This window comes from Heloderma suspectum, chromosome 13 (assembly GCF_057233095.1).
Source record: "Heloderma suspectum isolate Gila_16-S chromosome 13, 16-S_ref, whole genome shotgun sequence".
NCBI lineage: Eukaryota > Metazoa > Chordata > Lepidosauria > Squamata > Helodermatidae > Heloderma > Heloderma suspectum.
The window spans coordinates 1808276-1827615 of record NC_139470.1 but is presented as its reverse complement, the minus strand read 5'-3'; the positions used below and the strand labels follow the sequence as shown (position 1 = coordinate 1827615).

At 50.6% G+C, this 19340-nt stretch overlaps 1 protein-coding gene across 1 annotated transcript in view; it reads left to right on the top strand.

Annotated features, from left to right (window-relative positions):
• The window catches only part of MYO18B (myosin XVIIIB), a 182518-nt gene that overhangs the window by 83411 nt on the left and 79767 nt on the right, over nucleotides 1-19340 (top strand). Inside the window, exons 28-33 of the mRNA XM_084820341.1 lie at nucleotides 1431-1520; nucleotides 9422-9541; nucleotides 10206-10314; nucleotides 11491-11615; nucleotides 15702-15856; nucleotides 18964-19087. Of these exons, the coding sequence (XP_084676467.1) occupies nucleotides 1431-1520; nucleotides 9422-9541; nucleotides 10206-10314; nucleotides 11491-11615; nucleotides 15702-15856; nucleotides 18964-19087 (723 nt within the window). The remainder of the gene's footprint in view (nucleotides 1-1430; nucleotides 1521-9421; nucleotides 9542-10205; nucleotides 10315-11490; nucleotides 11616-15701; nucleotides 15857-18963; nucleotides 19088-19340) is intronic.

Here is a 19340-nt window from a genome sequence, read left to right as displayed (position 1 = left end):
TAGGCTCGGTTTTGCCACTCTGTCACTATATGTTGGATAGTTTGTTTTTCAGCCCCACAATCACAATTTGATGATGTTGTTTTGCCCCATTTATAAAGGGCATCTGCACATCTACCATGACCCATGCGAATTCGGTTCAAGGTTGTCCATATCGCACAGGGCTGGTCAAATCCAAGTGGTTTTTCCATGATGCAGGGCAAGCTTTGGCATTGTGGAGGGCAATTTCCTAGCCAATGTTGTTTCCACGTGTTGTGGCTATTGAAATAATCTTCTAGAAGAGCTTTAGCAGTAGAAAAGGCTGGATGCCTCGATCTTAACTTGTTTCGCTCCAAGTAGGTTACGTCATTTAATATTGGTAGCTGGAGATTGTCAATAATCTTCCAGTATTCTTGAAGAAGGGCGCTCTTGCATCCGGAGGTGGTATATGGCTCAAAACAGGCAGCCAGTATGCGGGAGTAGGTGCTATCGTCCCACTAACAATACGCATTGACTCATGCAGTTGTGTATCGATCTTTCTCGTGTGCAGACTGTTAAGCCACACTGGGGCACAGTACTCTGCTGCTGAGTAAACCAGGCTGAGTGCGGTCGTTCTCAGCATATCCGCTGTCGAGCCTCAGCTGGTGCCGCATAGTTTGTGTAGAATGTTATTTCTACTTCTCAGTTTGGCAGCAGTCTTCACCAAATGTTCTTTATAGGAAAGTGTCCTATCCAGTGTGACCCCACGATATTTGGGATGCATGTTGTGACTGAGCTGGTTTCCCTTAAATTGAACGTTGAGCTCTCTGCCTGCTGATCTATTACAAAGGTGGAAGCATGTTACTTCCGTCTGTGTTGGACTGGGCTGTAACCTCCACTTACAGAAATATTTATCCAGTGTGTCTAGATTGGAAGTGAGGACATCTTCAGTTGTCTGAAAGGATTTATGTCCTCTGGGAGTATGTGCTGTGGCTGCCCCCCCGCAACATGCCAGTGTCATTGCAGTACACAAGCCCTTTCTCCCCTCCCCCGTCATAATGATAGATATTTCAGAAGCCGCTAATAATTATCACCATCCTCAAATCACCCAAAGGAGGATTCTGGCAGAAGACAGGTGGTAGATGTGGGAGTTATCCAGGATACAACTTAGGGATCTCTACCACGTGCAGCAATATGTTGTTGTTGTTGCTATTCAAATGTATTTATATAGACATGTTGCACCATCAATGTATGTAGTGTTTTACAACATTTGCAAAAAAGGTCCCTGCTTGCAAGGAGCTTACAGTCTAAAGTTTTACAATCAAGAGAGGGGGAGAAACACAGGTAGCTAGGGATGAATGTGAACATCTGGAGTCTGTGAGCAAAGGGAGGACATAAGGAACCCTAAAGAAGCACTCTCGCTGTCTCTGTCTCTGTCTCTGTCTTTCTTTCTCCCCCACCCCCATTTTTTTTAGGAGGAACTTGTGATGCTCCGAAAAAAGCTGGAAAATTCGGAGCTTTCTCGCCAGGAGCTTCGGCAGAGCACAGAATTGCTGGAAACCAAGGTAGGAAGTGGAATCATTTGCAGGTCCCCTCTCTGTGCTAGTTGTCAGGAGATGCTCCCAGTGCACGATTTCCAAATATGGGTGTGCTGGAGGAAGGCTGCTTGCTGAGAGGTGCTGTAGGCTGGGGGAGTGCACTGAAGTGCAAGGCGAAGTGCGAGTTTAAACGGGGAAAGAAGTTTGGTAGAGCCAGTTCTACTGGATGGATGTGCCTGAGTGTTCGTCATTCTGGGATTTCTGCACTTTGGAAGCCCAAACAATATTGCTGAAAGAGTTCATGCAAATTGGACAAACATGGATAAGCTCTCTGCATGTTTTACCATCAAAGGCTGGCTTTATTTTATTCTCCTAAAATGTGGAGTCTCTTGTTGCAGATTTCCATGTTTCTGCCAACATATAAGTAGTCTGAGCTGGACAGAGTGATATGTCCATTGTGCAAAGTGTGGAAAGCCATTGGTGTCAGATTGTACTGCCCCTTCTTGAATTCTTTCCCTTGATTGAGTAGCATCTTGATTTGTTCCCTCCTTGGGATCACATCATGTGATTAACCAGGTGACGGTAGCTGCCAATCAGAATGAGTTTGTTCATTGCTTTGCAATGAATTCAGCAGTTAAAACTGGATCTTGTAAAAATATCTAAGACCTGACCATGCAAATGGCAGCTATCCATCAAAAACTGGACTTTCTGTAGTATGAATTTCCATTCCCCAACAGATGCTGGGAGTGTCTGTGAACTCTAGTTCCAGACGCATCTACGAGGTGCATGAAGGCAAAGATCAGGGTGCCATGAGAGTAGAAGGGTGCTCATGTGACCACCCTAAGGGTTTCACATGTGACATCCAGAGGGAAAATTTAAGGACTGGCATGTCTGAATTCATCCCACATTTCTGCAGATGAGATCAGGAGAGGAGCACTTCCGCAAACAAACCTCCAAGTACAAATGAAAGTGGAACGTGCTTCTTCCTGCAGTTCTGTTCCACCAGAGACAGCAGGCCTCGTGATGTTTTAAAAAAATGGCAGTGCAAATGTAATCCATTCTCATGACAAAGGCAATAATGAGAAGGGGAAATTATAGTTAAACGGAACACGCTCTCATTACACTCTCTCGATTGCAATCTTGTCGACCTCCTCTTGTACCGGGAGGAGCAGAGTTTAATGGGCTTGGTAGAGAAGGCCAGCAGCAAAATAGCCTTGGAAGGGCTCAATGGCGTCAACTGTTCTGAAAAGCACCACTGCTTAAATGGTGCAAACTGGAGATCACTGCACCCTTCCCTGTCTCTGCCCATCTCTCTTTCCTCCATCAGGGTTCAGGAGGCCCTCTCCCGGAACCAGCCAGGCCTTCCCTAGCTCCGAGTCACTGGTGCTTGGCTCTCCCCAGCCCATCACTTGCTTGTGAAGTTTACGGAGGGTCTAGCTCAGTGGCAGAGTCCCTGCTTTGCATGCAGATGCTCCCCGGTTCAATCCCCAGCATCTCCTGGTAAGGCGGGGAATGACAATACTGGGCTGGAATACTGCCTCAGTCTAAGGCAGCTTCCTCTGTTCGTGTGTCCCCTCCCCACATCCCCTGGTTTATCATTGCGCTGAGTCGCAAGCCTGCTTCCCACTCTGCACAAGTCATCCCAGCCTGTGATGAGCGTGCGGCCTCTTGGAGGAATGGGAGCATAGCCCGAGCTGTGCGTGGATACAGGCGCAGTAATTCCCAGGCTGGGGAAGGCACGGCCAGGGTGGTGGAAATTCTTTCCAGCTGCTTCTCTCCACAGCCCACTTTGCGCTAATTATTTGCACGGCTGCACGATAAAGCCAGGCCAATCACAATAATTAAATTGAGCTCATTTCTTGGCGGTCTCGTGGCTTGTCCTGCTTCTTCCGGATGTGGCGGGGCCAGTTCCCTGAGGTCTAGCTGTGTCCTGGAGAAGTGGAGACTGTGGGCATTCACCTTCATTAGCTATTAACTGTTTTCCCATTCTGTAACCATGGAGGCTTTCAGAAATGAGGACTGCATCATTCAGGTGAGGAATCTTCATCAGGCACTTCCACAGGGAGACGGATAGCCGACAGGCTGTTGGCACAAAGCTTCCATTTACAAGGAGAAGTTGCACCCCACAAATTGATGCACTGTGCTGCTGCTGGTGGGAGGCTATTAAGGCCAGCATTTCGGGCCCACAGTCCCCTTGGCCCTGCTCCCAGAAGGAGAGCGCACACTGGGTACAGCTTACCTGTCTCCTCCTCCTTTGGCGTCTCACAGCGGAACTGCCTTGAACAGCTTGTGCTGGTTCCTGCCGAGTTCTATAACGCTGCCCAACCAAGGAAGAAAAACAATTTCTGAGCCGGCGTGTTGCCTCCTTTTGTTCCCATTTTCGGAACATTCTGTGGGAGTTAAGTGACCTGTTTTGAGCTGACGCAGCTGTAGCCCCCTAGAAGGGGGCCTGCCTGCTCATTCCGTTTACTGGGCCGGATCCTCCTCCTCCTCCAGTATGCTGGAGTCAGTCAGGCCCAGCAGCAGGTCCGGTGGCACAGAGTTTCACATAAGCTAAGGGTCAGCTTTGCAGCCTGTGTTGCAAAGGCAAAAGGAGAGAGTCTGTGGGCAGCTTGAAGCGAAACCTGCAGAGGTGGAATCAGCCCAAAACGCTGACGTGAAGCGGGAGGCCTCGCCGTTCCCCTGGGAGATGTTGCTGTAATAGCAACCCTGAGCTTGACAAGACTGTGCAGAGAAACGACGTGCCTCAGATGGGATGCACCATGCAGAGTAACCACCCCTCTGTTTTTCCTAGCTTTGGACGGCAGAGGTTGTATTGGAAATGTAAAATTGGGGTGTGTTCTTCCCCCTAATTACTGTCAGGATTGCAATCCATGGTGGGTCCTAGACCAGTGCCTGTGGGATGTCAGGTGGGAATTTGGCCACAAAAGTAGGAAGGAAGGAGCTACAGAATCGCCAGCCCAGCCGGCAAAGAGCCTTGTACGCGGCAACAGGCTACAGTGATAATGCCCCTGGCCCTCTAGGAAGGCTTCTGCCTCAGGCTGGCACATTACCCAAGCAACGGTGCCTGGCTGCACTTCTGTGCTGCCTTTCCCTTCACATCAGCCTCCCCTCATGCACACCTTCATCTTGACAGGCGTCAGGACGGACAGCCAGGCTAACCGGTCCGTGCACCAGTTAATCCACGGACCCCCCACCCCCTGTACTGGTATTCCATCCCGGAGCAGACAGTGTGCAAGGAAGAATGGAGCAGAAGGGTTTGCAGGTGTCTTTGGCATTGTGCAGGTGTCTTTCCAAGGTCTGCTTGCACACCTCCCAGCTCACGGCTATCTCAGCAATTCTGTTTTTATGATGCGCAACAGGTATCTCTACTTCACTCTTCACAAGGGAGTGTAAGAAAAATATATTACTTCAGTTACGATTTGTTTAAAACATTCACAGCCTGCTCTTCAGCCAGAAGGGCTCCCAGGGTGGATTACAGATCAAGAAAAAGAAGACAAGATCTCACCCTCAGGATGAAAGGAGCTACAGCGAAGAGGCCTTGTACACAGCAGTAGGCTGAGGTGGCAATGCCCCTGACATCAAGATGCCCAGGAAGCATAGCCAGCTGAATCTCCCCAGCCCTCCACCTCCTATGTGATTGCAGTTTTCCCCAGTCAGTTACAGCAGGTTCCCATTTTGGTGCCCCCCCCCCCCCCCGGTCCTGGTGTGAACTCCGGCACTAGACAGACCTTCGTTGCACAGGAAGCCTTGCAGAGAATTAAACACCAGTTGTTTGGCAACCCCAGCAAAGCCTCTTTTCAGCAATTAATTAATTAACACTATCATTATGCCCTGAGCACCCTGGAGATTATCAAATTGTTTCAGGTTTCCAATAAACCTGAGGATTTGCATGAGCAGAGAGACTCTGGCAAACAATGCTAAATCACCTGATGCCAAATCACCCGTCGCAGCTTAGATGTAAGACATGGCCCAGAGCTAAGCAGCCGGGGCCACTGCTCTGCCTGCTTGCAAGACAGCCAAGAAGCTGTTCCTCCTTTTCCCTGCATCCCAGGACTCAAGCGGCACTCGCACAGTGCCTGTTGGAAGCCAACAGATGTTGCCAGGTACTTAAAGAGGAGGCTTTATGGGCTGTGTGAACTTGGCACTTAAACCCCCCCCCCCCCAGTGTGTGTATATTCCCAATGGAAAACCGAGTTCTGTATAACTGACACAGAAATGCATGGTTTTCAATCAGGTCAGTTGCAGTATTTATTTTGCATCATTCTCTGGCTTCTGGGGTTCCAGAAGACATTGCCTCCACTATACTTTCAAGTTTATCATTCCAGTCATAAGGCCTAGAACCTTGGTTTTCTTTTTAAAAATAACAAAAGCTGAAAATCTTGGGGAGCTAAATGATGCAGCCAACGCCACGTTCTGTGGTGTTTCTGTACATCCACGGAATTGTGAACGTGCAAAACAGCCCTGTCTATATGAGCCACTGCCCCTTCCACAGGGAGGCTGCAGTTGCTGTGGCCTGATTCCACACCTGGATGTCTGTCCCTCAGTCACTCTCAGCAGAATGTGTCAAAGGCCCCCCTGGGCAAAAATGGCACTTTGATGTGAGCCCTGAGAAAAGATGAAAGGTCTGTGTTGGCTGCCTCATCAACCCCACTACTGATGTTTGGGAAGCTGCTGAGGAATAGGGGACACTATGAGAAATCGAGTAGGGCTGCTTGTTTAAGAACAAAAAGCCCGGAGTGGTTTTTCAGAGCAGAACCCACCCTGAGCAGGCTGTGGCCCCCTGCTCCTGCATGCATGCCCTCCAGCACAGTATGGTGGCTGGCCAGGAAGAGGCTTCCCTGCCTTGCCGGCCAACATGAACAGAGAGCACCCTGGCAGGAGAGGGGCATCCCGTCCCTGCCAGTGCACTCTGTTTCTTTGCTGGCTGGCCAGGTAGGGAAGTTGCCCTCTGGTTGACCAGCAAAAGAGAATCAGGCCCTTTTCAACAGCCGATGGAGCATCAGCCCCTCTGCTCCCACGGAGCTTTGAGTGGGCTGCTCAATGGGGCCCAGTTTCCGGTGGGGCAGGTCACTGTGGTGCAGCGAGCCTGCGTCTGTGGCCCTTGCCCACAGTGGAGGCGGAAGATGCCCTTTGTTCGTTCAGGGCGGCACTGCCCTCTTATTACTTCTTTACACAGTCGACCACTTCACCCTCCAGGGGAAATGTGAACTGCCGACCCGGCCCCAGATTTTGACGCAGCCTCAGTGAACAGGGATGGAACTGACTTCTTTTCTATGCACAAGGAAAAGCAGCTTTGAGCTGCAAAGGTTTGCTCAGCCAGCTTGCCAAATTCTGTTTGTCACTCCCAAAGGCCTTCACCTCAGGAAGGCACAGTGGAGGGCCAGGCCAGGCCAGGCCACAGCATGTGGGAGCATGAACAAGCCAGTGCGTCAGCACCCCACAGAGCCAATGTGCTGGTGCCTGTTGGCCCAGCAGGGATGTTCTGCGTCTGCACGACCGGCCTCTCCAGCTTGTCTGCTCTGGCACACGCTGCGGCTTCCTCCTACCCGGCCAGTCACCACAAAGCACCAGCAAGCAGAAGGAAAACATCCTGGAGGTGGCTGGGTTTGTGCATCGATCACCAGATCCAAGTGGAACAGCAACACCTTGCTGCAATTCAAGCTCGGGGCAGGACACAACAAGCTGCGTGGGGGGCATGAAGCGGAGGCGCAACCTGTGTGCCGCTCCTCTGCCCTGGCCAGGGTGCGGATGCCATGCCAGCGCTTTGTAAACTGCAACAGGCCGGAGCGAGGGCTCACCCTCATTCGTACCCCACTCGCTACAGCAGCAGAGGTCCGGTGCAGACTAGTCACAGGCACAGTTTTTTCTAACGTCTTTTGCTCTTACATTTGGGGCTTTTCCACTTAGGAAAAATGGCAAGGGGCAGCGGGCATGAGTGAGATGTATAACACTAACTATGGTGTGGGGAATGCACTATCATAATACTAGAACCCAGTGGGGACAGCCCACGAAGCTGAATGATGGAAGATTCGGGACAAACAAAAGGAAGGATGTCCTCACACAGTACATAGTTGATGGAATGTGTTACCATGAGGTGTAACGATAACCACCAATCTGGATGGTTTTAAAAGGGGATTAGACAAATTCATGGAGGGAGGATAAAGCTATTAGTGGCTACTAGTCATAATGGCAATATCAGAGGCAGTATGCTGGGGAACACGAGCAGGGGGGTGCTCCAACCAATCAACAGTCTCTAAGCAGAGGAGATGAACCAGAGGTTAGCGAAGTTGCCAGCAGTTTGGGTATGAACTTCACAGCCAAGCTTGCTTTGCAGTGATGCCCCTCCCTTAGGGCGGCCTGGCCTCCACCTACGTCGGCTTCCAAGAGTGGCTATCCGGGCGGAGCGTCTGAGCCCTGCCCCTAACTCCTCAGAAACTTGAGTTCCTGTGGTGGAGGGAGGGGGCAGGGGCTGAGCCTGGGCCATCTGTTTGTCAAGGCCTTCGGAGGACTCTCCCCCAGCCTCTAGGCGCTCTAGGGAGGGTCTTCCCCCAGGCTTTGATCTAGCAGTTCTAACTCTGACTCAGGACTGGAGCTGTCAGACATCTGAAAGGGCTGGGACCCATCCCGGACAGGAGGACTCTTGTCCTACTTGTAGGCTTCTCATTCAGGCAGCTGGTTTGGCCACTGTGGGAACACAGTGCTGGACTAATGAGTCCTTTGGCTGGATCCAGCACAGCACTTATTCAGTTCTGCAGCTTGGCCATCTGCATTAATGAGCATGTGGTGACACGTGGTGTTATTTCTTTTCCTGCCACACCTTCTGGGGCATTGTACGGGTTGGAGGCTTCATCAAGTAGCAAGGCTTCCAGATGTTTATCACTTGGGAAGTTGCTCATCTGTATCCACCCATGTCTCAAGCTCTTGGGATCATGGGAAATGCATTTCCTGTGGTCCCCAGTGCCCATAGATACGGCTATGGTAGCACCTAGAGCCTAGTGAGAGCTCTGCATTGTCATTGCTCTTGTCAGGTAAGTTTTGGGTACAGGGTAGTGAAAGGGCTCGTGCAAGAGGGCGTCTGGAGACCCACAAGCTTTCTTTCGCTCCCAGTTACACCATCAAGAATGACAGGGCTCAAGTTTTGGAGCAGGCTCAGGTTATAATTAGTTTTTTTATGATTGTAAAATGAGTAGTTGTAACCTGAGCACATTATGGTTCTGCCAGGTTGGATGAAGAGAAATATCCCGTCACTAATGAGATGTATGCTTTGCATCATGAAACACTAGCTTAATTTTGGGGTCTCCCTGTGTCAAGGGCTCCTTGGAGGCCTCTCTCAGTCTAATCCAGTAGCCAAGTCCAGACACAGACAAAGGAATTCCTTTCCAAGCTTTATTCTTCTTTTACAACTTAACAACTCTACAGGTAGCAACTAGATCTGAGCAGCAGAGTACCTATGCCCTAAGTTGGAACAGTTGGTCCCCGTTTGAAAGGGAATTACTGGCAGACCCCTGAACTTAAGGACTAGGGAGAGTCCCTCCCCTTTTCCCTTGGATCCTCTGGGCGCAGCCGTTGTTTGCGCGGGCACTACGCCTCCTTTCTGCGCCCTCCATTTGGCGCCGCTCTCTGCGTCAGCATCGCGCGTCCACCAAGTCTGCTATCCACGCTCAGTCACTGCCTGGACTACTATCTAATCTAGGAATGCTGGTGGGAGGAATCTCCGTCAGCTGTGGGCCCTGGGAAAGAGGAGTGCGCTCCTCTCCTAGGAGCGACTGCTCTTCCTCAGAATCAGAACTACTCGGGGATTCTATGGGCTCAGTGTCCACCCTGTCACCCTTAACACTAAGAGCACTTGCGAGGAGTACCCCACAGCTCTTGCATGAGTGCACTGAGGCTAAGCCCACCTCACGGTGATGTCACACCTTCCTCAGATCGTAGACCTCACGACAGAGCTGTCAGACGAGCGCCTGAAAGGAGACGTAGCCTGCCAAGTCCTGGAAGGCGAACGGGCCGAAAGGCTGCGAGGGTCAAGAGAGGTCAAGGAGCTGCAGGTGCGTGTTGCATGGGAGAGGAGTGGGTGTATTGGGGTGGGGGTGGGCGGGAGGGGGAGGTGGGTTTGGTTTGCTCAGTTTTTACAGTGGGGATACACAACTTTTCGGGCCCCGAGGGCCGCATCGGATGTCAGCAGTGCTGCCGGGGGCTGCATGTGTGTGCACAAGGGCACACGCATTCCCACGCTCTTCCCCACAGCCACACAGACACAGACGCACACCCTTCCCCAGTCAGGGCTTTCCCTAGGCAGCGCGAGTGCTAGCAAGGGAAAGAGCTCCCTGATCCCCGATCTGCAGGCTTCCCTTGCTGCCCTCATGCTAGGGCTGGCAGTGGAAACTGTGGGCTTTCCCTAGCTGCTGCTAGCAAGGGAAGCTCTGGGCACGGCCCCCGGGGCTCTGCGGGCCACCCTGAGAACCAGGGTCCCGAGTCCTGGAGCATGGCAGCTGCCTGCGCTGTGTGCATAAGGGACAGGCCTCTGTGAGTGCCGGCAGGCCTGTTTGTGTGCAAGAGCTGCAGCTCCACTCTGGGGTGCGTGTGCAGGGGTGTTCCAAGGACATGCAGCCGCCACCCAGCCTCTTCCGTGTTTGCTGTGGGAAATGCTGGTGGCAAGCGGAAGGCTTGTGTGAAACGTAGCACAGCTCCCGTGCTGTCTCTCTGTTTCAGGGCAAACATGGCCAGCTGCAGAAAAAGCTGGAGGGTGCGGAGAAGCAGTTGGAGGAGATGCAGCAGCAGCTCCAGCTACGTGGAATCGGAGCAAGCGGCTCCGGAAAAGGTACGGAGGCCTGCCCTGACTGCCTGGTGGCCCGCTGCAGCTGTCTCAGCCCTTGTCGCTATGTGCCGCAGTCTCCCTCCAGGCCTGACTCCTCTCTCTCAAACCCTAGACCTTCGTTTTGTATCTGTGAAACCGGCTGCTTCTGATAGGCAGGCGTTCCTGAGCTCACTCCTTCCCTCCGGCCTTCATCTGGCCTTTGCTTGCTGCACACTGCCCTCCACTCCTCTTGCCACTCCAGATGAGTCCATCTGACAGATCTCAAGAGTGACACCCATCTCCTCTTGTCATTCTGACCGGGGAGAAGCACCAGGGTGGAGATGGGAGTGTGTCAGTTTGTGTAAAGCCTCAGCGAGTCCCGCGGCCGCCCTGGAGAATGTGTGCTCCGGATCTGTCAAGAGGACTTCATAGCCACGGATGTCTTGGGAAGCCTTGGGAATTGGGGTGTGAGAAGCAGCTAAGGTCATCACAAAGGTTGAGGGAAGGGAGTGGAGCTCCCCACCCCACAAATCACAACCAGATCTCTTTGTGAAGTTGTGCTAAGGGGCCTCATCCGTGGGGAAATCAGTTTAGCTGGGGGATGTCCAGGCAGCTCCATCCTAGAACCTGTTGCTGCTTCATGGGTTACAGCAGGCACATTTTAGCAGCACAGACCGGCTAAATCACAACACTGCAGCGGTGTGCTCCGCATATGTGTTCCTTTTTAGCCCTGGACTTGTGTAAGTCAAGGAACATCACTGAACTGTCTTACAAGTTTAGTTCAGCTATTCCAGACTTGTCAGCAGGCATGTCTCCTCCAATGCCATCCCCCAAAGCACAGCTCTCTGGATATGAAAACAGGTAATAGGAAAGGATACCCCTTTAAGGGGAGTGTGCCGTTGTCAGGTGTTCCTTTAAGTACATAGGTCTTTCAAGGGCCAAAGGAGAGGCTCACAGAGTTGGCTTAAGACTTTTGGTTTTCCTTAAGGAGCTGCGCTGTTTAGCTCAAGAGGGGTACACGATCCCTTCCAGGAGTCTGGGGACCACAGTGCTTCCCTTGGGTCCCCTGAAGATCCTTCAGCCCCAAGCAATTGTGGTCAGACTGCTTCTGGGAAGTTGGACTGGCCCCAAGCATCTGCATGGGATTTATTTGGGTGGAGTGGATGGTCAGTGCGAACATGTCTCCTTCTGCCTTAACAGGCGATGAATGGCAGATGCGTCTGGACTGTGCGGAGACCGAGATTGGATTTCTCCGGAAGAGGATCACGCAGCTGGAGGAAAGGCTGGAGATGGAACAGATCTCCAAAAAGACGCTGGAACAAAAGGCAGGCCATGGAGCGTATGTGCGGTGGTATGTCTGCAGGAGGCCTTGGCTGAGGTGGGACACACACTTCATGCCCAAAGCAGTTTCCTGCAGGTGCAGGAAATCAGCAATATGAGGGATTGTATTACTGGCCTACTTTACAAGGCTGTTGTGAGGGCTCCTGTGATACAGTGTCTGATATGGTTTGAAACAAATCACATAACTGCTTAGTGGAGTTTGGTGTGTGTGTTTTAATAATTTCAGCCCTGGGGAAAATGTTTTCTCCCCCGCTGAAAATTTCCATGAAAGCTTCAGGCTGACATTTACTTGTGTGTGGTGGACTAAATGTGATCTGAAATGCTCCCGTTAAAAGAACACCTGATAATGGGACACTCTCCTTAAAGGGTCATATCCCCCCCCCAATGAAGTGGCTTCACCGAGCAGCATGCCTCACTTCTAGCTGAAATCAGTCTAATCTTGGCTCCTCCTGCTTTTCATGTAAACTCTTTGTGATGGTCACGGTGCCCTTTTAACCAGCCACGCCAGGAGCTGATCAGCCCCAAATCCCAAGACCGCATGCCCAGGGCACACCAGCATGCCACGAGATAACTGCCCATGTGCCGTGGAAAATAAATAAATGAAATATTCAGAGGCTCCCATGGGCCTATAGAAGAGGCTCACAGAAAGCAAAGGCAGCCATGCTGGCCGTAAGAAACATCCAGACTCCATATGAGGCTAATACCATTATTAGGCCAACTCAAGGTCACAAAATGTGCAAACAAAATGTTCAAAATCTCCAGGTCTCTTCATGAGGCAAGATGTTGCAAAAAGCAGGTTGAGGGGCATGGGGGTATGTTCCTGCTCTAATCGGCCTTTGCAGTGTGTGGGTAATCCTTCTATGACAGGGATGACACGATAATTCCAAAACTCCTGCTGCAGCAGAGTGAATCGATCACTACGAGAGCCAGTGTGTAGCGGCTAGAGTGCTGGACTGAGAGCTGGGAGATCCGGGTTCTAGTCCCCACTCAGCCATGGAAGCCCACTGGGTGACTTTGGGCCAGTCACAGACTCTCAGCCCAGCCCACCTCACAGGGTTGCTGTTGTGAGGATAAAATGGAGGAGGGGGAGGACTAGGTATGCTGCCTTGGGTTCCTTAAGGTGGAAAAAAGTCAGGATAGGAATGTAATAAATAAATAAATATTTAATTCTAATCAGTCATATTTAATTTGACAAAATTCTGCCTCCAAATTCTGTTCAACTTCAAACATTTACAAAGCTGTGAATACACACACACACACACACACATAAATTAAAAATACAAATACAAATAAAGTGCCGGTCAATACAAACATCAATAAGCGGCAATAAAACAACAATATTAACCCCAGTTAAAACAACAGTAAAAGGGAAGGCTAAGAGCTGAAGCACTGAACACGCACCAGGGCATCTATAAAGCATCCATGAAAACAAGCACAGCAAAGCCATCAACAGCCTTGTAACTTCAAGAACCTGGGAGAACAACGCCGTGTCATCCGGTACCTGAAGGTTAGCAGGGCAGCGCCAGCCGAAAGCCCAAGGAGAGACACGCTGCGCCCCCAGAGGCCTGATCATTGGTCACCTCGTCCTAGGCCAGCTTTCCCCAACCTGCTGCTGTCCAGATGTGTCAGACTACAACTCCCATAATCCCCAACTGATGTTTGTGTGGCTGGGGTTGATGGGAGTTGTAGCCCAGCACACCTGTGCAGCGCCAGGTTGGGGAATGGCTGGCGTAGATGGGGGTGGCGGCGGAAGGCCCTTGGAGGGGCCGCACTTGGCAAGCTCTGGTTCGTTTCCCCAGAGACCCCGGGTGGGAGACGATGCTCACATCTCAGGGGTGGGGGCAGGAGTGAGGCCTTCCTCCTCACCTCTTCTGATGGCTCCCTTTGCTCTTTTTTTAGAGGACCTTTGGGTGTGTGTGACATGACTGGGCTAAAATTGGGAAGAATTGGGGGTGGGGGAGCTGCCTTTCCCATCGTAATTCAGTCACTGCTGTGAGATCCTCTGAGGGCAAAGCAACACTTCCTCTTGTGCCTGCTGTGGTGAAGAAAAGATGCAGAGCCCCCACTTCACATGCGGAAGGTCCCAGGGTTGAGCCCCAGCTTCTCAATACTGACAATAGTGGGCTAGATGGACCAGGGTCTGACTCTGTACCAGGCAGCTTGCCATGTTCTTATTTAAATTGGCACTTTATTTAGAACAATGAGGACTGGAATCTTACTTTATTTTTAGGGGAAGGGCTGTGAGCACAGTGACAGCGCACCTGCTTTGCACGCAAAAGATCCTAGGTTCATTTCCCGTTATCTCCAGGTAGGGCTGGAAAAGACCCAGCTCTGGATCCTTGGAGAGCCACTGCCAGGCACCGCAGACTGTACTGAGCCAGATGGACTGAGGGCCTGACCCGTTATCAGGCAGCATCCAAGGCTTGAAATGTTACCCTTTTTGGTGAACATGGCCTCCATGTCTGCAAAGCCTTTCATGATGCATTTCCAGTAGAGTCACTGTTTGCTTTGCAATATGAAGCCCCCCACGAATACATGCCAATGATAACTGTGCTCAAAGCATGGACAGAAATAACTACCTAAATTCACAGTACATTAAAGCGTAATGAAGCTTTGGCCATTCCTGAGAGCCAGGGTGAAGGCAAACAATCCATTTGCATTCAGACACTCGTCTGGAATTACAGGCTTCATTAATCCAACATTCTGCTTATTTAAAGTGACTCTTTAACAGCACTTGCTGCTCTGAGTCGCCTTCTCTGCAAAAGCTGGAGGACGCAAGTTCATGTAAAAAGTGCAGACCTGACCTTCCTAGGGAACAGTTTTTATGTCTGGGCTTAGAAGTAAATCATGAGGGCTGAACCCCCGCCATAGTCCTACGAATGATCTAAGTTTCTCAGTGTTTCCAAAAGAATTGTTCTAGATTATATATGTTAAAAACTAACTTCACTGTTATTATTACTCTTGTGAAAAACCCTCTCATTTTCCTTGTTTTGCTTTGTTGTTTAAGTAATATTTGGATATGGAGATTAAATAATTAAAAGGGCTTTGAGAAACGTATGGAGGGTTTTTGTAAAACGAAAGAATGGTGTATTTATTTATGACACTCCCCCCACACACACATATTTCCATTCTGAAGAAAGCTCTAGGCAGCCCACTAATCTTTGTTTATTATAGAATTTATAAACTGCCCCACATCAAGAGATATCGGGGCAGGATACAACAAATTAAAATATAAAATTCAAAGAAATTACAGTAAAAGCAAGACTATCAATGCAACAGTGGCTGGATAATTTAGTCATTAGTCAGGCAGTGCTTGCCTGAAAAGACAAGTCTTCAGCCAGCACCAAAAATGAGGTGCGTGGGAGCCCGCATTGGTGCGCAGCCTGTTGCCTCCAGCCCCTGCGCCTGAGCTGCCTGGTCAGCCACTGACCAGGCATACCACCAGGTAGCTCAGGACCAGACTGGGCATGTGGAGTGTGTATTTGTGGTTTACCAAAGACGTGTGTACTTGGATGTTATGCTTCAAGGAATACATGGCACTCGTACCTAGGCCGGTGTATGTATCTCCCTGGGGAGGGAGTTCCAAAGGTGTGGAGCCACCACAGAGAACGCCCTGTCCTCATGTCTCTTGCAGGTGGGCCAGAGAGTAGGGCCTCTGACCCTGATCTTAATGCTTGGGCAGGCCCATACTGGTGTAGGTGTTCCTTCAGATAATGTGGTCCTGAAGCATTTAAAGGCCCAAACCAGCACCTTGAACCAGGACTGGAAACTAACAGGCAGCCAAAGTAAACAATACAGAATAGGAGTGATATGATCTGAATATGATCTCCCAGAAGTGTTCTAGCTACTGCAGTCTGTAGCACTTGCGGTATCTGAATTTCCTTTAAGGGCAGCCCCACATAGAGCACATTACAGTAATCTAACCTGGATGTAACCATGGCTTCTGTCACAGTGGCCAGGTCGATGTTCTCTAGATAGTTGATAGCTGGTTATGCTTCAAGGAATACACAACATTCCTCCTTGGTTCCCTGTTGCTTTTTGCTTCTCATGCTGGAATTTTCCCTTTGCAGCTCAGTGAAGCCCAGAAAGCGTATGAGGGTGCGAGGCGGACAGCACAGCAGCTGAAAAGGAAGTGTAAGCAGTTGACATGCGATTTGGAAGATACACGGGTGCTGATGGAAAGTCAGCAAAGCCGCAATCATGAGTTGGAGAAGAAGCAGAAGAAGTAAGACTGGGGGAGAGGGGAAACTTAGGTCTCGCAAGGGCTTTCTGGGATCTGAAGATGGCTAGTTAAGCTATGGAATTCACTACCACAGGATGTAGTGATGGCCACCAATTTGGATGGCTTTAAAAGGGGATTGGAGAAATTCCTGGAGGAGGAGAAGGCTATCAATGGCTTCTAGTCTTGGTGGCTGTATGCTACCTCCAGTATCAGAAGCAGTATTCCTCCGTACACCAGTTGCTGGGGAACATGGGTGGGAGGGTGCTGTTGCAGTCATGTCCTGCTTGTGGGTTTTCTGTGGGCAGCTGGTTGGCCCCTGTGTCTGATCCAGCATGGCTCTTCTTATGTTCTTGTCTTCTTAGAATTCAGTCTGCAGGAACAAAAGAAGGCAGAAGAACCTCTAAAGGTGCGCAACAATACCATTTATTCTGTCCGACATGTTTTGAATACTCTTAGTCTAGGGGCACTAGTAAATAGAGCAGCATTCTATTTCTCCTGTGCTCTATTACAAAGGAAATAGTGTTGCTCTGTTTTACCAGTGCCCCCAGCTAAGGGTATTCAAAACAAGTTGGGCTGAGTAAATTAGATTTCTGCGCACATCCAAGGTTCTCTCTTCTTTTGTTCCTTCAGTGGTGCCTTCCCTCCTTTTCTTCTTTTTTTCACTCAGTCTGCTTATCTGAAGTTTGGGGATGGTTGGCTTCCCAGATTTTGTGCCTTTTAAACTCAGACACCAATAAAGGTAATAGGCAGAGAAACCATCTTTCTACACCTTAGAACCTGAGAGAGACATTTCAGAATCTGAGGAGCTGCAGAATGGATTTCCACATGTATGTTTAAAAGAGACGGGGAAGGGACAAGTGGATGGACTCTGGTATCCCACCCTTTTTCTAGATAGGAGGGTTTCTTCCACTCCCCTCCACTCCTGCCAGGCAAGGAGCTCCCAACTGCAAGGTGGAGCTGGGTTTCTGGAATTTGGTCAGCTTACTTCTGTGCATCCATATAAATTGCAGTTGGTAAACTTCTTCGAAAGATTTGTATTCAACGCAAAAGTCCTACAAATTCAGGGAAAGGCTGCTGCTCCACAACTGAGGCCTGGACCTATTTGCTGGTGCCTCTTCCCATCTTTTATTTCAGGGATAGGCAACCTGGTGGTGCCCTCCAGGTGTTTTGAACTACAATTCCCATAATCCTTGACCATTGGCCATGCTGGCAGGAGCTAGTGGGAGTTGTAGTCCAAGGGCACTGTCTTGCCTACCCGTGTTCTCTATCCTTACACCTTTCTTTGTCTCTGCCCCATTCCTTTTCTGCCCCGACCAATCCATGTGCACCTCTTGCAAGCCTGTGCCTTGCTCTGAGTCCTACCCTCTGCTGCCCTGATCCTGCACAAATGCATCTCCCCGCCAAGACTGCTGTAATGCATCATGTCATGCCTTCGTATCACGTGTTTTATTAAAGACACTGAACTTCCAAGTTCATCCATTCGAGTCGGTGGAAATTTTGCCCTGAATTTTAAATTGCAAAGCCATGAATTATGAATGGTGAGCTCATGAATTGCTAATCTAATCAAATAATTCAAATCTCATCCCATTATTAGAAGGTGTTCAACTTTTGCAGAAGTTCTTGGAGATTTTGAAGATCATTATTTATCAGAGCATCCACTGACAAAAAGAAAGAAAAGAAGATATGAGCGTATGAGGCGCTCTTGGAGCCTGGGTCCATCCAGGGTCTCGGGCACCGAGACGGAAGGGGGTGTTTTCCCCCTCTCTGCTGCTTGGGATCTTTTTAACTATGGGCACCAGAGGTGGAACTGGATGCATGTGCTCCACCACTGACCCCTTTCTTCACAAAGTCCTTTTTGCTTCAATCCTCCTACACTTGTCACTGCCCTGCATTGCAGTCCAATCCAGTAGTGTGCTATGCAAAGCCCAAAGTACGTGGGACCAGAGGCAAGAGCCCTTGTATTCAGAAGGTGCTGCCCTCCCCCCACCCCCCAGTTCTGAGCACTGGCAGTGGCAGGGTCTTCCTCAGAAGGACTCCTTCTTTCCCCAAGACCCCTGTTTTCCATGAGCGCAGAGGCGCTTTCAGCCCAGGAGTGGGATGCCTCTACCTCATCCCTGATGGTCTCACCTACATCCCGCTCTGCCTCCCTCAGCATCGCCAGTCTCTCTTCCTTGGCCTCAAGGGAATGAACTTGTTCCCTGCAAACAGAGGAGCTCATTGGACCCTGCACACCGGCATGGCTTCTGCCCTGCAAGCAGGCAGGTGAACACGTGATGCTCTGGGCAGTGTGCTGGCTAGTTCCCACAGCACTGCTGGCTTTCTACCATCAGGACTGGCTCTGTCTACAGGTTGTGTTTGCTTGGAAAGCTACATTTTTATTTCAGAGTTGATCTGTACCTTGGAGTATGGGTGGATGGGTGATGGATGGAAAGGAGCAAGGCCAGAACTGGGGGGATTATTGGGCACGTGCCATGGCCCACACCCCAGCACAGGGCCCACTGCTGACCCCTGGCCCTGCTGCTGCCTGTCCTTGATGCTGGTGGCTGCTTGCCTGTCCCCTGGAAGCCGGAGAGCAGCGGCAGGTGCAAAGAGGAGGAGCAGCTGTTTCTGCCTGGCCTTGCCTTCTCCTTCTGGGTAGGCAGGGCGAATGGGGCCCAGCGGGAAAGGGCAGGTGAGGAGGCAACAGCAACAGTGGGGAGGAGGAGGTAGGCCTGCTCAGGGATGGGGCTGACTAGGGGCATCTTGCCCAAGGGCTTCCCAAAACCTGGCACTGGAAGGGAGTTTAAGAAAAGGGCAGGGAAGCCAGGGCAGTAAACTCACACAGGTACTTAACACCCCTGGCTGCTTCCTGGCTTTTTTAATGCTTTCTGCTGGGGACCTTGATTGACTGGGGCTCCCTTTCACTCATAGAGCTGGGCTCCCTTGCTGGCTAGTCCTGGCTCCAGCAGCTGTCCTCAGAGGACAAGCCCTCCAGGCCAAGGCTCAGGCGTGGCCACCCAAAGCTCTGACACAGCCATTCCGACCGCTCCCAGGCTACAGCTTTGGCTTGTCACAGGGCTCTGGGTGAAGGGCGATGGGTCATGGTAGATGGCATGTTTCCCCTCTGGCAGGTTTGACATGCAACTGGCCCAGGCTTTGGGGGAATCCGCCTTTGAGAAGAGCCTTCGCGAGAAGGTGACCCAGGAGAACACTGGCTTGCAGTTTCAGTTGGGGAAGCTGCAGAGGAACTTAGAGGTAAGACTCCCATGGATCACACTAGCTGAAATGCGGCATCGGCATAGTTTGCATGCAGGAATCATTCCAAAAGAAAAAATCGAAAATCCACATCTCCATAATACCTTTATTGGCCCAACCCAGAGGTCCCAAAACACTGCGCAGACTTTAGAGTTTTACAGAGCTCTTTGTCAGGCAAGACGATTAATTTATTTAAAGCATTTTTATTGCACTCCTCAGCCAAAAGGACTCCCAGAATGGTTTACATCCAATC